The sequence below is a fragment of the Symphalangus syndactylus genome, chromosome 5 (genome assembly GCF_028878055.3).
Source record: "Symphalangus syndactylus isolate Jambi chromosome 5, NHGRI_mSymSyn1-v2.1_pri, whole genome shotgun sequence".
Classification (NCBI taxonomy): Eukaryota; Metazoa; Chordata; class Mammalia; order Primates; family Hylobatidae; genus Symphalangus; species Symphalangus syndactylus.
In genome coordinates this window covers 82,027,224-82,043,381 of record NC_072427.2, presented here as the reverse complement: position 1 = coordinate 82,043,381, position 16,158 = coordinate 82,027,224, and the positions used below count along the sequence as shown (strand labels likewise).

Below are 16,158 nucleotides of genomic sequence, written 5' to 3'. Positions count from 1 at the left end.
ATTCAGGACACTCACTCACAAGCACCATTTGGAGATGGTAGTACCCCCACCACTTCACTGAGGAAGCTCTTGAATGGCCATCAGAAGCACTTCTATTGGCCAAATCCAGTAAAAATTTTTCTGTTTATTTATTTATATTTTTTTTTGTTTTTTGTTTTTTTTTGAGACGGAGTCTTGCTCTGTCACCGAGGCTGGAGTGCAGTGGCACGATCATGGCTGATGGCAGCCTCAACCTCCCAGCTTCAAGCCAACTTCCTACCTCAGCCTCCTGAGTAGCTGGGACTGCAGGTGCAAGTCACCACACTTGGCTAATTTTTTGTAGACATGGGGTCTCACTATGTTGACCAAGCTGGCCTCAAGCATTCCTCCCATCTTGGCCTCCCAAAGTACTGGGATTACAGGCACAAGATACCATGCCCAGCCCAATAAACATTTTTCTTTTTTTTTTTCCAGTCAGCGAAAGAGACACTTTATTGAGGCTTCAGGGCCACGGGGCCTGGGCAGGAGGCTACCCTTCAAGGAAAGAACAACCTTATTTGACCTTCTTGGGACGCAGGTTGTTGGTGTGGCCACACTTCTTCTTGCGGCAGTTGACAGCACGAGGGTGAAGGCGAGCATAGCACTTGCGGCAGATCATCTTGTCGCAGTTGTATTTCTGAGCAAGCTGGCGGAGGGAAGGCTCAATAATGCCACCTCGCAGGTGCAACACCAGGTGCAGGGTGGACTCTTTCTGGATGTTGTAGTCTGAGAGAGTGAGGCCGTCCTCCAGCTGTTTGCCGGCAAATACCAGACGCTGCTGGTCAGGTGGGACACCCTCCTTGTCTTGAATTTTGGCTGTGACATTCTCAGGGATGTCCCTGGGCTCGACCTCAGTGGTGATGGTTTTGCCCATGAGGGTCTTCACAAAGATCTGCATGTCTGTCTGCATCTGCAGCTCAGCCGCCTCGCTCTTTTTTTTTTTTTTTTTTAAGACGGATTTTTGCTCTTGTTGCCCAGGCTGGAGTGCAATGGCGCGATCTCGGCTCACTGCAACTTCTGCCTCCCAGGTTCAAGCGATTCCCCTGCCTCAGCCTCTCGAGTAGCTGGGATTACAGGCATGCGCCATCATGCCTGGCTAATTTTGTATTTTTAGTAGAGACGGGGTTTCTCCATGTTGGTCAGGCTGGTCTTGAACTCCCGACCTCAGGTGATCCGCCCACCTCGGCCTCCCAAAGTGCTGGGATTACAGATGTGAGCCACTGCGCCCGGCAACGTTTTTCAGTCTTCATCATACTGGAGGTTAGCAATTCACACATGCGGCCAGTGGCTCCTTATAACACTCTTTTTGGTACCTGTGACACTGTACTCTTGGATTTTCTGCCATCTGTCTGGCTGTACCTTTTCCGTTTTCTTTGTTGACTTGTTGGCTTGTACAACAGTTAAATGCAGTGAGTTCCTCTGATGTCAGTCCCTGGGTCCTCTTCTTTTCTCATTGTATACGTTCTGCTGGGGCAGTCTCACCCCTTCCTATTGGTTTTCTCAGTGATTCACGGATCTGTACCACCAACCTCGTTTGTTCATATATCATGAGATACATATATCCAGCTAGTGTTTAATATCTCCAGTTGGAAATCCGACAGGCATCTGACACCTAACATGTTAACACTGAAGCCGGTCTTTTTTTTTTTTTTTTTTTAATTTTTTTTGCATACAAAAACAATAAACATTTTCTAAAAATACATACAAACAAAAAGATGCGTATCAAACATATTAGGAAGGTTGCACATGGGAAGTCGGGGAATAGAAATGGGGGTGGGAGTTAAAATAAATGAGAGAGGGACTTTATATGGATCAGTGATAATAACTCAATCCTCTATTTGACAAAGAAGAGGGAGAAGGAAGAGGAAGAAAAAGAAAGTGGGATAGCCGGGCGCGGTGGCTCACGCTTGTAATCCCAGCACTTTGGGAGGCCGAGGCGGGCGGATCACGAGGTCAGGAGATCGAGACCACGGTGAAACCCCGTCTCTACTAAAAAATACAAAAAATTAGCCGGGCGTGGTGACTGGCGCCTGTAGTCCCAGCTACTCGGAGGCTGAGGCAGGAGAATGGTGTGAACCCGGGAGGCGGAGCTTGCAGTGAGCCGAGATTGCGCCACTGCACTCCAGCCCGGGTGACAGAGCGAGACTCTGTCTCAAAAAAAAAAAAAAAAAAAAAAAAGAAAAAAGAAAGTGGGATAAAGGATCAGAAAGGGAGGAAAATAGAAAAAATTAGAGTATGACTCCAGGGTAGACCTGTTTTGTTGTCATTGAGTTGGTTGGTTGGTTTGTCTGTTGTATTCTTCATGTTTCACCAAGTTGGCCAGACTGGTCTCGAACTCCTAGCCCGAAGTGATCAACCCACCTCGCCCCCCAGAGTGCCGGGACCACAGGCGTGAGCCACCACGTCCAGCCCCCACATTGCTTCTGGCCTCCGTGGTAGACCTCCCAGATGGAGCGGCCAGGCGGAGGAGCTCCTCACTTCTACCCAGACACGGGGCGGCCGGGCAGAGGGGCTCCTCACTTCCCAGACGGGGCGGCCAGGCAGAGACGCTCCTCACTTCTTCCCAGACGATGGGTGGCCGGGCAGAGGCGCTCCTCACTTCCCAGACGATGGGTGGCCGGGCAGAGGCGCTCCTCACTTCTTCCCAGACGATGGGTGGCCGGGCAGAGGCGCTCCTCACTTCCCAGACGATGGGTGGCTGTGCAGAGGCGCTCCTCACTTCTTCCCGGATGGGGCGCCCGGGCAGAGGCGCTCCTCACTTCCCAGACAGTGGGTGGCCGGGCAGAGGCGCTCCTCACTTCCCAGACGATGGGTGGCTGTGCAGAGGCACTCCTCACTTCTTCCCGGATGGGGCGCCCGGGCAGAGGCGCTCCTCACTTCCCAGACAGTGGGTGGCCGGGCAGAGGCGCTCCTCACTTCCCAGACGATGGGTGGCTGTGCAGAGGCGCTCCTCACTTCTTCCCGGATGGGGCGCCCGGGCAGAGGCGCTCCTCACTTCCCAGACAGTGGGTGGCTGTGCAGAGGCGCTCCTCACTTCTTCCCGGACGGGGCGGCCGGGCAGAGGCGTAAAGCCGGTCTTTGATCTTCATTACCCTTCTCCCTGCGACATCCTTCATTACTTCTCAACTCAGCTCATGGCACCACCAACTCCCAGAAGCACAAGCCGGTAACCTGGAAGCCATCCTTGATAGCTCTCTCTCCGTCACCTACCGCATCCACACCATGTCTGGTGTCATCGGTTCTGTCTCCAACATGTCTCAAATCCGTACTTCTCTGCCATCACCTGGTCCAAACTAGCATCTTCTCTCCCCTAACCTATCGCCTATAACCTCCTAACTGGTCTCTCTTCTCTTTTGTCCTTCTTCCATTAATTCTCTTTTGTAAAGGTAATTTAGAGCAAGAATTAAAATTCTTCAGTAGCTTTCCATTGCACTAGGGTAGAATCTAGAATCCTTACTCAGGCCGTTGCCTGTCTCTCGAGGCTCTTTTCAAGCTGTTCTTTTCCTTCCCTAACTATGCTTCAGCCACACTTCTTCATTTATAGTCAAGCTCTTTCTGACCACAGGGCCTTTGCATACACTGTTTCCTTTGCCTGGAATTCTCTTCCCTCCTCTTGCCTTGCCTTGCCATTCTCCGTCCCCATACATTAGTTGCCTGGCTAACTTCTACTCCCCTTCAGGCCTCCATATTCTCCCCTCAGAGAAGCCTTTCTTAACCTTCCAATCTAAAATAGGTCCAGCTGGGTCTGGTGGCTCATGCCTGTAAACCCAGCACTTTGGAAGGCTGAGGTGGGAGGATCACTTGAGGCCAGGAGTTCCAGATCAGCCTGGGTTACATAGGAAGACCCCATCTCTATAAAAAATAAAATACATCCCTCCTTGTCTTTCTTTCTCATAACTTTTCATTCATGATGTTTACTACAGTTTGCAATTATAATTGTAGATTCATTGATATATTTAATTTGTTCAGTATCTTTTTTCCCCATAGACTGAAAGTTCCCTGGGAGCACAAATCACATGTCTTTTGTGTACTGCAGTATGCCCACCCACACTTACCAAAGTTCCTGAGACATAGTAGGCCTTTGATAATTGTTGAATGAATAAATTAATGTCCTTCTGATAGGCATACTTGATGGTGAAACTAGACATTAAAGCCTGATGCCAGTAAATATTTAAGTCAGTTATATAGTTTGGCTGTGTCCCCACCCAAATCTCATCTTGAACCCTGGTTCCCATAATCCCTACATGTCATGGGAAGGACCCAGAGGGAGGTGATTGAATCATGGGGGCAGTGACCCCCATGCTGTTCTCGTGATAGTGAGTGGATTATTTTCCCCGGCTTTGCTCAGCACTTCTCCTTGCTGCCGCCATGTGAAGAAGGACACCTTTGTTTCCCCTTCTGTCATGATTGTAAGTTTCCTGAGGCCTCCGAAGCCACACTGGAACTGAGTTAATTATACTTCTTTCCTTTATAAATTACACAGTCTTGGGTACGTGTTTATTACCAACATGAGAATGGACTGATACAGTCAGCTGGTTTAGATCCCTCTGGCTGGGATTCTAGGCTCACCAATCAGCTTTTTGATAATTTGCCTTTTCTTTCTTTTCTTTCTTTTTTTTTTTTTTTTTGAGACAGAGTCTCACTCTGTATCAGGCTGGAGTGCAGTGGCGTGATCTCAGCTCACTGCAACCTCTGCCTCCCGGGTTCTAGAGATTCTCCTGCCTCAGCCTCCAGAGTAGCTGGGACTACAGGCGCCCGCCACCATGCCCAGTGAATTTTTGTATTTTTAGTAGAGACGGGGTTTCACCATGTTGGCCAGGACGGTCTTGATCTCTTGACCTCATAATCTGTCCACCTTGGCCTCCCAAAGTGCTGGGATTACAGGCATGAGCCACCACACCAGCTGATAATTTGCCTTTTCATTTTGTTTTTTTTTGTTTTTTTTTTTTTCTTTTTTTTTTTTTTGAGACGGAGTCTCGCTCTGTCGCCCAGGCTGGAGTGCAGTGGCGCGATCTCGGCTCACTGCAAGCTCCGCCTCCCGGGTTCACGCCATTCTCCTGCCTCAGCCTCTCCGAGTAGCTGGGACTACAGGCGCCCGCCACCACGCCCGGCTAATTTTTTGTATTTTTAGTAGAGACAGGGTTTCACCGTGGTCTCGATCTCCTGACCTCATGATCCGCCCGCCTCGGCCTCCCAAAGTGCTGGGATTACAAGCGTGAGCCACCGCGCCCGGCCAGCCTTTTCATTTTGAATTTAAATAGCCTCAGGTCCCACAGAGGCTGTAATTGAGCTTTAACACGGAAATTCCTGATATGTTGGCTGTCCTAGAGAGCCACACGCCTCAGCTCCTGAGGATCCCCAACTACTTCTCAGGGTCCACTTCTCCACCCAGCCCTCTGCTCCTCTGGAAAGATGTTGTATGTCCCCAGGGGCTCTCCTCGGGCTTTCCCAAGTGATAAAGCCCTCAAGGATCCACTTAATGCTGTGTCCCTTTCATCCTCACTATGCTACAGGTTTCTCCTGGGACGCTTTTTGTTCCAAAAACTCAGTTCAAACTAGTTGACCACAAAGGAGACCTGGTTAATTCTCATAACCCTGGATGCGCCAGGGCCAAACCTTAAGGAACGCTGGAATTGAGAACCTCTAAGCTATCCGGCTCTTGCCCTCTGCCTCTCGTCTCAACTCCTCTCCTCCTGTTGGCTTCATCTTCTCTTTTTTCAGACAACTTCTCTCCATGTTGTATTTGGGGACGTAGCTGCTGCAGTTCCAAGGTTTTGTGCCCAAGTCCCACATCCCAGACGGGAAAGAGCCTTCCTCCACCAGGTCTATTTAGAAAAATCTGAGGGGCCAGGCGCGGTGGCTCACGCTTGTAATCCCAGCACTTTGGGAGGCCGAGGCGGGCGGATCACAAGGTCAGGAGATCGAGACCACGGTGAAACCCCGTCTCTACTAAAAATACAAAAAAATTAGCCAGGCATGGTGGCGGGCGCCTGTAGTCCCAGCTACTCGGAGAGGCTGAGGCAGGAGAATGGGGTGAACACGGGAGGCGGAGCTTGCAGTGAGCCGAGATTGCGCCACTGCACTCCAGCCTGGGCGACAAAGCGTGACTCTGTCTCAAAAAAAAAAAAAAAAAAGAAAAATCTGAGGGAAGGTCATTAATTGACCAGTCACATGCCCAGCTTGAGGTACCTCTCAGTCCTGTGTGGCCAAAGGGGTGGACTCACAGGTTTGGAATGGTGAGGAAGAGTTTCCCATAGGAAGGGAGGAGGGAGGTGCAGTACCAGATGTGAGGCAGTGTTAGCAGATGCCCACTACACTATCGTTCATGCAGAAATAATGAGATTGCCTTTATAGGTTGAATTGTGTCCCCCAAAAAGATATGTTTAGGCCATGTGTGGTGGCTCACACCTGTAATCCCAGCACTTTGGGAGGCCGAGGCAGGAACATCACTTGAGCCTAGGAGTTCAAGACCAGCCTAGGCAACATGGTAAGACCCCCGTCTCTACAAAAAATTTAAAAATTAGCTGGGTGTGGTGGCAGGAACCCATGGTCCCAGCTACTCAGGAGGCTAAGGAGGGAGGATCACGCGCTCAGAAGGTCGAGACGGCAGTGAGCCATGATTGTACCACTGCACTGTAGCCTGGGTAATAGAGTGAGACCCTGACTCAAAAAAAAAAAAAAGATACGTTAACTTTGCTGCTAATTAGTTTAAGATTCTGAATTTGCAAAGGCAAAGACCAGCCTTCCTGGGTCTGTCTGGAGGTGTCTAACAGAAAGCTGGATGACTAGATGACATCTGTCTCCATGATATCAGCTTGTTCCTTTCCATGGATAAAATGGATTCAGGGGCCGGGCGAGGTGGCTTATGCCTGTAATCCCAGCTACTCAGGAGGCTAAGGCACAAGAATTGCTTGAACCCGGGAGGCAGAGGTTTCAGTGAGCTGAGATGGTACCATTGTACTCCAGCCTGGGAGACGGAGCGAGACATTGTCTCAAAAATAAAAAAAATAAAAAATAAAACAGGCTGGGCACGGTGGCTCACACCTGTAATCCCAGCACTTTGGGAGGCCGAGGCAGATCGTGAGGTCAGGAGTTCAAGACTAGCCTGGCCAACATGGCGAAACCCTGCCTCTACTAAAAATACAAAAATTAGCTGGGCGTGGTGGCGGTCGCCCGTAATCCCAGCTACTCGGGAGGCTGAGGCAGGAGAATTGCCTGAACCTGGGAGGCGGAGGTTGCGGTGAGCCGAGATAGTGCCACTGCACTCCAGCCTGGTGACAGAGCGAGACTGTCTCAAAAAAAAAAATAAAATAAAATAAAATGGATTCAGGTGATAACACTCTTTCCTGCCTGTGGACCCTGTCCCTCTATCCTAAGAGGGGTCCTCTGATTGAGGATTAGGACTAAACATGGCTGTTTCCCACTTTATCCCTCATGGCTGCTGTAATTTTTATTTTATCTTTATTTTTCTCCTACAGAAAGTAAAATATTCCCAATAGATTAACTCTACGATTACGTAGTTGTTGCTTCAAATGCCCAAGAATACTTGTCCTTGGGTATAATTTTTTTGTACCCCTAAGTAGTTATGAGTGTCTGTTTGTGTGCATGGATGCTTTGCTTCAAATGAGTTGCTTTTACAATGTGATAACCTTGTGCCATATGTTGGGCAAATATCTTGGCCATAATTCACAGGCAACTGACACATTAATAGATTCTCTGCCCGTTTTCATTGTGGAGATTCTGTGTTAGTGGCCTTTGTCTTCTATGGAAGTGACAGAGGGGCAGGATTAGCTCACTGACGCTCGGAACACAAGTGACGAGGGATTTCATGAAAACAAAGCCAAACAAACGAGGCAGCTTCCATGGGCACCTGGCTGAATAAATTAAACTTGATTGAATCCTCTATTATAATGATGACAGAAAAGGAGGTAAAATATGCCTTCCCTAATGAGTTTCTTTACAGTCATTTACTATTTAAAACTTGCTATTCCAGGAAAGCCGCAATCGCATAAGACTGCTTTGACTGGGTCTTCAAGGCTCTGTAAAATCTGTGGGCTCACAGAAGGATTTTGCATACTTCCCGCAAGCATAGTTGCTGGACAATGTTGCTTCAAAGCCAAGCTAGCAAGGGAACCCTACAACTCTCTTCCTCTTGGCCTGCTCTAAGTTCTGAGTGGTCACATGAAGATGGCCTCAAAGCAGAAGAAACTAAATGTGCCAAGCAGGGAAAAGTCTGAATCGAAGTAACAGTCTAAAAAGGGCTATAAAAATAGGAACAATGTAGATGCAGCTTTTACATGAAAGAAGAAGAAACAGCACCGAGATTTACTACTAAGGTTGGCACAGAGAAACACTGCCGGCCAGGTGCGGTGGTTCACACCTGTAATCACAACACTTTGGGAGGTCGAAGCAGGAGGATCATTTGAGGCCAGGAATTCGAGACCAGCCTGGGAAATATAATGAGACTGGCCTATCACTACTTAAAATATAAACATTTAGCTGGGGATGGTGGTGTGCTCCTGTAGTCCCAGCTATGGGGGAGGCTGAGGCAGGAGGATCACTTGAACCCCAGAAGTCAAGGCTTCAGTGAGCTAAGATCAGGCTACTGCACTCCATCCTGGGCGACAGAGCGAGACCTCCGTCTCTAAGGAAAAATTAGAAACTGCTGTCATTGAATTTAACATTATCTATGGGTCTTTAGTTTGCCATGAATTGTCATCAACAGTCAACGTGAGGTACCCAAATACATAAGTACAAAGGAAAAAATACTTTTCACTTTGTATAACTGAACGCACACAGCATTACAAAAGTGCCCTTTGAGGGCCGGGCGCAGTGGCTCATGCCTGTAATCCCAGCACTTTGGGAGGCTGGGGTGGGCAAACCACGAAGTCAGGAGTTCAAGACCAGCCTGGCCAGCGTGGTGAAACCCCGTCTCTATTAAAAATACAAAAATTAGCCGGGCATGGTGGTGCGCACCTGTAGTCCCAGCTACTCGGGAGGCTGAGGCAGGATAATCTCTTGAACCCGAGAGGCGGAGGTTGCAGTGAGCCGAAATCGCACCACTGCACTCCAGCATGGGCGACAGAGTGAGACCCCATCTCAACAACAAAAAAAAGAGTGCCCTTTGGAAAGGTGAATGTCTACATAGTGTGAGTTTAGTGGAGTCACATGTGTCTAAATAGAAAGTCCCCTCAACCTGTCATTGCACTATCTTGCCACTGTGAACATCCACCAATAGTCTCCCATTTGAAATATACAAAGGCCGCAATGTACGCCGCAGAAAAATAGGGTTAAAATATACTGGGATTAAAATGTTGCCGAGGAGTCAAATGGGTAATTGAGGTTAGCGTTGACCCATTAGTACATGTTAAGCAGAGAATTAGCTATTCATCTTGGTGTAGAATTGATGTTTGATTTCTTTGTGGGATCGGAGGGCCCACCCCTAACAGGAAGTGACCAAGGGTCATCTAGAGTAGAATAAACAAAGCATGTGAAACAGCATGAGAGGCACACACAGAGGCAGCGTGTGTGGTGAGAACACGTACTGAACACATTACAGAAAATTATTATTATTGCCGCTTCCTAAGCTGTAAACTTTTCCAATAAATTAACTAAGTTTTATAAGCCTCAGTGTACTCATCTGTAAAACTAGGGTCACCATAGCACTGTCTTGAGATTGTTGTGGAAGCTAAATACAAAATATATTACTGAGCTATTTTGCCATTGAAACTAACGGCAAAATCCACACTTACTTTTGGACCAACCTAAATATATAAACACGAACATACGAGACCTGGAATGCACTTTAAAATGTGTACTGCCAAAGCTGGGCACGGTGGCGCGTGCCTGTAGTCCCAGCTGCTTGAAAGGCTGAGGTGGGAGGATCGCAGGAACCCAGGAGTTCTGGGCTGCAGTGAACCGTGACTGCGATTGTGAGTAGCCTTCACTACGGCCGGGCAACATAGCAGGATTCTGCCGCTAAAGAATAATAAACATAAAATTAACTTCCTATCCGCTCTCTTTCAGGACAAGCCATAACCGTGAAGGTAAACAAGTTAAGGAGGACAACTGAGTGCCTAAGGAAGGTTCTGGAGTGTGGACAAAGGTGGAGATGGCAACTTTAACTGATTAATAAAAGCCTTCTAGGCCGGGCGCGGTGGCTCACGCCTGTAATCCCAGCACTTTGGGAGGCTGAGGCAGGCGGATCACCTGAGGTCAGGAGTTCAAGACCAGCCTGACCAAGATGGAGAAACCCCGTCTCTACTAAAAAAACAAAATTAGCTGGGTATGGTGGCGCATGCCTGAAATCCCAGCTACTAGAGAGGCTGAGGCAGGAGAATCACTTTAACCTGGGAGGTGGAGGTTGTGGTGAGCTGAGATCACGCCATTGCACTCCAGCCTGGGCAACAAGAGCGAAACTCTGTCTCAAAAAGTAAATAAATAAAATAAAATAAAATAAAATAAAAGCCTTCTTCATGTCACTATTATAAACAGTACGAAACCTCAGCTGGGACTTTTGGCAAACTTTTTTTTTTTTTTTTTCCGAGACGGAGTCTCCCTCCGTCACCCAGGACTGAGACTGGCCCAATCTTGGCTCACTGCAACCTCCATCTTCCAGGTTCGAGTGATTCTCCTACCTCAGCCTCCCGAGTAGCTGGGATTACAGGCGCAAGTCACCATACCCAGCTAATTTTTGTATTTTTAGTAGAGATGGGGTTTTGCCATGTTGGCCAGGCTGGTCTTGAACTCCTGATCTCAGGTGATCTGCCCACCTCGGCCTCCCAAAGTGCTGGGATTACAGGCATGAACCACCATGCCCAGCCTTGGCAAACTTTTGCAAAGGGTCAGATAGTAAATATTTTAAGCTTTGCAGTAAATATTTTTACTCACTATTGCAAATACTCGTGCCAGCCATTGTAGCAAAATAAAAAGCATTTCATAGGCAATATATAATATATAATATATAATGCATGAGCATGGCAGTGCTCCAATAAAACTTTTTTTTTTTTGAGACAGGGTCTTGCTCTGTCTCCCAGGCTGGAGTGCAGTTGTGTGATCATGGCTCACTGCAGCCTTGACCTCCTGGGCCCAAGCAATTCTCCTGCCTCAGGTCCCAGAATAGCTGGGACTACAGGCTGCGCCAGCACACCCCACTAAATTTTGTATTTTTAGTAGAGGCGGGGTTTAGCCATTTGCCCAGGCTGGTCCGGAGCTCCTGGGTTCAAGCAATCCACCCATCTCAGCCTCTCGAAGTGCTGGGATTGTAGTCGTGAACCACCACACACAGCCAGTTTTTTTTTTCTTTTGAGATGGGATCTTGTTCTGTTTCTCCTGCTGGAATGCAGTGGCACAGTCATGGCTCACTGTAGCCTCGACATCCCAGGCTCAAGTAATTCACTTCAGCCTCCAGAGTAGCTGGGACAACAGGTGTGCCCACTAAGCCTGGCTAATTTTATTTTTGTAGAGATGGGGTCTCACTATGTTGCCAAGGCTGGACTTGAACTCTTGGGCTCAGGTAATTCTCCTGCCTGGGCCTCCTGAAGTGCTGGGATTACAGGTGTGAGCCACTGCAGCCCGCCTCCAATAAAACTTAATAAATACTAACAGTTACTTCCCCAAGCATTGAAAACTCTTCTACAACATGAGTTCTAATGATGGCATAACAGTCCATATAGATTTTCATGATTTATTTAACAAAGTCTTTAATGCTGGACATTTAGTTTCTCTTTATTTGCTTACCTTAACTGGTGCTCATAATTATTTTGTAACAATTTTTTAATTTTTTTTGGACAGAATCTCGCTCTGTCACCCAGGCTGGAGTGCAGTGGCGAGATCTCAGCTCACTGGAACCTCTGCCTCCCAGGTACAAGCGATTCTCCTGCCTCAGTCTCCTGAACAGCTGGGACTACAGGTGCCTGCCACCACGCCCAGCTAATTTTTGTATTTTTAGGAGAGATGGGGTTTCACCATATTGGCCAGGCTGGTCTTGAACTCCTGACCTCGTGATCTGCCCGCCTCGGCCACCCAAAGTGCTGAGATTACAGGCGTGAGCCACCACGCCCAGCCTATAGAAATTATTTTTAAAGTGGGGATGAGAAAAAAAAAGAAAAAATAAAGTGGGGATAAGAAAAAGAAAAACTGCTCATAGGCCATTTATTCAGAGATTATAACTGCCCTCCTCATTATTATATATGCTTTTCAGGCTTATGATTACCTTATTTATTTATTTATTTATTTATTTATATTTTTTAGACAGAGTCTTGCTCTGTCATTACCAATGCTGGAGTGCAGCTCACTGCAACCTCCACCTCCTGGGTTCAAGTGATTCTCCTGCCTCCACCTCCCGAATAGCTGACATTATAGGCATGTGCCACAACACCTAGCTAATTTTTGGTTTTGTGGGTTTTTTTGTTTTTTTTTTGACGGAGTCTCGCTCTGTCGCCCAGGCTGTAGTGCAGTGGCACGATCTTGGCTCACTACAACCTCCACCTCTGGGGTTCAAGCAATTCTCCTGCCTCGGCTTCCTGAATAGCTGGGATTACAGGCGTGTGTCACCATGCACGGCTAGTTTTTGTATTTTTAGTAGAGACGGGGTTTGACCATGTTGGTCAGGCTGGTCTCGAACTCCTGACCTCGTGATCTGCCCGCCTCGGCCTCCCAAAGTGCTGGGATTACAGGCATAAGCCACCATGCCCGGCCTAATTTTTGTATTTTTAGTAGAGACAGGCTTTGCCATGTTGGCCAGGCTGTATTATCACCTTTAAATAAAGCTGGGGTTACATTGTACATCCTATATTGTAACCTGAATTTTCACTTACCACAGTAATGAAGGCCTTCTCGCCTTCTGAGGTCCTAAACTTAGAATTGCTGGTCTCTGACTTCCATTACTCTAGTTTAACTTCTGTCTTCCCACTGTCTCACATCTATTCCCATAAGGGAGACCGCACTGACCATCTGCTCCTCTTGGCATTATATTTCTTACTATAAAACTACCAATTGGCACCTGGCTTGCACATCTGTCTCTTAGGAGTTTGGTTACTGTTAGCTCTGTGAGCCTGAGTGATCACCTCAACTATCCTAGCGAAATAGGAGAGTTGGGGCCCTCCAAAGCTGAGAATTTGGGCATTATGACCTAAATAAAGCAACACAATACTGTCTGAGCAACTAGTCAAACCCAACCAGCCTCCTTCTCTGACAACTTTATTTTGCTTTCTTTAAGTGCCATACCAATTATTATAAGTGATGACTAGTATTTATCATTTTAACTGGCAAACAACTCTAAATGGCTTGGTGGAGGGCAAGTTCAGACATGGTCCTGGAGACTAGCTGAGAGTAGAAGCCCCTCTGCAGTGTTCTTTGAAGTGCTGATTTTAGCTTTATAAAATGCTAAATTGCCTCTCCCACTGTCAGAATAGCCTTTTATTTATTTATTTTTTTTTTGAGACGGAGTCTTGCTCTGTCACCCAGGCTGGAGTGCAGTGGCGCAATCTCGGCTCACTGCAAGCTCCGCCTCCTGGGTTCACGCCATTCTCCTGCCTCAGCCTCCCAAGTAGCTGGGACTACAGGTGCCTGTCACCACGCCTGGCTAATTTTTGTGTGTGTGTGTGTGTGTGTTTTTAGTAGAGACAGGGTTTCACTATGTTAGCCAGGATGGTCTTGATCTCCTGACCTCGTGATCCACCCACCTCGGCCTCCCAAAGTGCTGGGATTACAAGCGTGAGCCACTGCGCCCAGCCCAAAATAGCCTTTTATACCTCTTCCTGTTTATGTTATCAAGAAGTTAGTATGTAGACTTCAGAACTGAATTTTGATCTGCTCTTGATTAAACCTTGGTTTACAGAACTATGGTAGTTTTTCACATTGTTGAGAAAAAGTTGAACTATTGTAATAATGGATTTTCTGTGTGTGTAGAAACTATTACAATTAATTTTTTTTTTTTTTTTTTTTTTTTTGAGACAGATTCTTGCTTTGTCGCCCAGGCTGGAGTGATCTCGGCTCACTGCAACCTCCACCTCCCGGATTCAAGCAATTCTCCTGTTTCAGCCTCCCAAGTAGCTGGAATTACAGGCGCCCGCCACCACGCTAATTTTTGTAGTTTTTAGTAGAGATGGGGTTTCACCATGTTGCCCAAGGCTGGTCTCCAACTCCTGACGGCAAGTGATCTACCCTCCTCGGCCTCCCAAAGTGTTGGGATTACAGGCATGAGCCACCGCACTCAACCTTGATTTAAATTTCTAAAAATCTCAACATAATGTGTTTGGCTCCTATTCTTATTATGCTTAGAGTTAGGCACTAGCACATACTAGACCTAAACTTGACTGATTTGAAAAGACCACTGAAATCCATGATTTGCTACTGATCCTCCGTGTCTGCTGTGGACAATATAAAGAAACGTGGATGCACTTAATTTATGAAGACAAGCGTTTGTTGATCTGGAAGTTGAATGATAAATGTGAATCCAATGACGCCGTACCCCTGCGGATGATGGCAGGCTGGATGTAGCACGTTAGCCGTCATATTCTGTGTGCTCCCTATGATGTGGGCACTTCCCTTCCATCGTGGCGAGGCCAAAGCAAAGGCACAGAGACCTGAACACAAACATGAAAAACACTTTACCACCTGGGAGTCAGGGGCAGGTTCAGGCACATCCATTCCTCTGGCATTTGAGCAGCTGTTTTCCACAGCATTAACTCAGCACAGCAGGGTAAGTCAGATTAAAAACCAATAAAAGACTGAATGTGGCCCTTTATCAGCTAGACCTCAAAATCTTCTTTGCTTTATATGCGTATTTCCAATAAAAAAGTACAAGGATTGTTAAAAGTCCTTTTATTTTTATTTATTTATTTATTTTTAGAATCAGGGTCTCACTCTGTTGCCCAGGCTGGAGTTCAGTGGTGCAATCATAGCTCAGTGCAGCCTCCAACTCCTGGGCTCAAGTGATCCTCCCACTTCAGCCTCCAGAGAAGCTGGGACTACAGGTGCATGCTACCATGGCAGGCTAATGCTTTTGGTTTTTTAAGAGTTTTGTTGAGTCAGGGTCTTGCTATGTTGCCCAGGCTGGTCTCAAACTCCTAGCTTCAAGCAGTCCTCATGCCTCAGCCTCCCAAAGGGTTGGTATTACAGGCATGAACCACTGTGCCTGGCCTTAAAGTCCTTTTGAAACACAAGACAAGAAGCATGTGGCCGCTCATGGTGGCTCACGCCTGTAATCCCAGCACTTTGGGAGGCCAAGGCAGGCGGATCACCTGAGGTCAGGAGTTTGAGACCAGCCTGGTCAACATGGTGAGACCCCATCTCTACTAAAAATACAAAAATTGCCGGGCGTGGTGGCTCATGCCTGTAATCCCAGCACTTTGGGAGGCCAAGGCAGGTGGATCACGAGGTCAGGAGTTCAAGACCAGCCTGGCCAAGATGGTGAAACCCCATCTCTACTAAAAATACAAAAAATTAGCTGGGCATGGTGGCAAGTGACTGTAATCCCAACTACTCAGGAGGCTGAGGCAGAGAATTTCTTAAAACCCAGGAGGTAGAGTTTGCAGTGAGCCGAGATCTCGACACTGCAGTCCAGCCTGGGCAACAGAGCAAGACTCTGTCTCAAAAAATAATAATAATAAAAATACAAAAATTAGCTGGGCATAGTGGCACGTGCCTGCAATCCCAGCTACTCAGGAGGCTGGGGCAGGTGAATCGCTTGAATCCGGGAGGCGGAGGTTGCAGTGAGCCAAGATCGTGCCATTTCACTCCAGCCTGGGCAACAGAGCGAAACTCAGTCTCAAAAAAAAAAAAGAAAAGGAAACATTTATTGAACACCTAGTACATTCCATGCACTGTAGTGTGTGTGGTTTTATTTAATTTCATCTCTGCACAACCCTGGGAAACGGTCTATTAGCAGACGCAGAGGATAAGGCACAGGACGATCAGGTAACACACCCAGGGCCAAATATCCTAAGTGGCAGAATTAAATTAAAGCCACCTTCCAAGCCATGTCCCTCCCATCATCACAATACTGCATGTCTACAGCACAGTTGATGGGCATAACCCTTCTTAGCAACAGCAAGCAGCTGAGCAGAAAGTAATTGCAGGAGGCAGAGCCAAGAGGAAAACTGCTGAGAGTGCTGACAGTAGGTGGAGAGAACAGAA

General features: G+C 47.4%; 1 protein-coding gene across 2 annotated transcripts; it reads right to left on the bottom strand.

Moving 5' to 3' along the window:
* Positions 1–438: 438 nt before the first annotated feature.
* LOC129483139 (ubiquitin-ribosomal protein eL40 fusion protein-like) lies at positions 439–916 on the bottom strand. Of its 2 annotated transcripts, XM_055280103.2 has the most exons (2): positions 814–916; positions 439–726 (listed from the first exon to the last, which is right to left on the bottom strand). In XM_055280103.2, the coding sequence occupies exons 1-2, from the start codon at positions 914–916 to the stop codon at positions 533–535; spliced, it is 297 nt and encodes a 98-aa protein (XP_055136078.1). In that variant the 3' UTR covers positions 439–532. The 2 variants fall into 2 exon arrangements, with proteins under 2 accessions (XP_055136078.1, XP_055136077.1); XM_055280102.2 differs by having other exon boundaries at positions 450–916.
* Between the last annotated feature and the right edge of the window lie 15,242 nt (positions 917–16,158).

What these genes read in the sequence shown, in the direction of transcription:
- LOC129483139 (XM_055280102.2), bottom strand. Translation starts at nt 916, where the DNA reads ATGCAGATCTTTGTGAAGACCCTCATGGGCAAAACCATCACCACTGAG.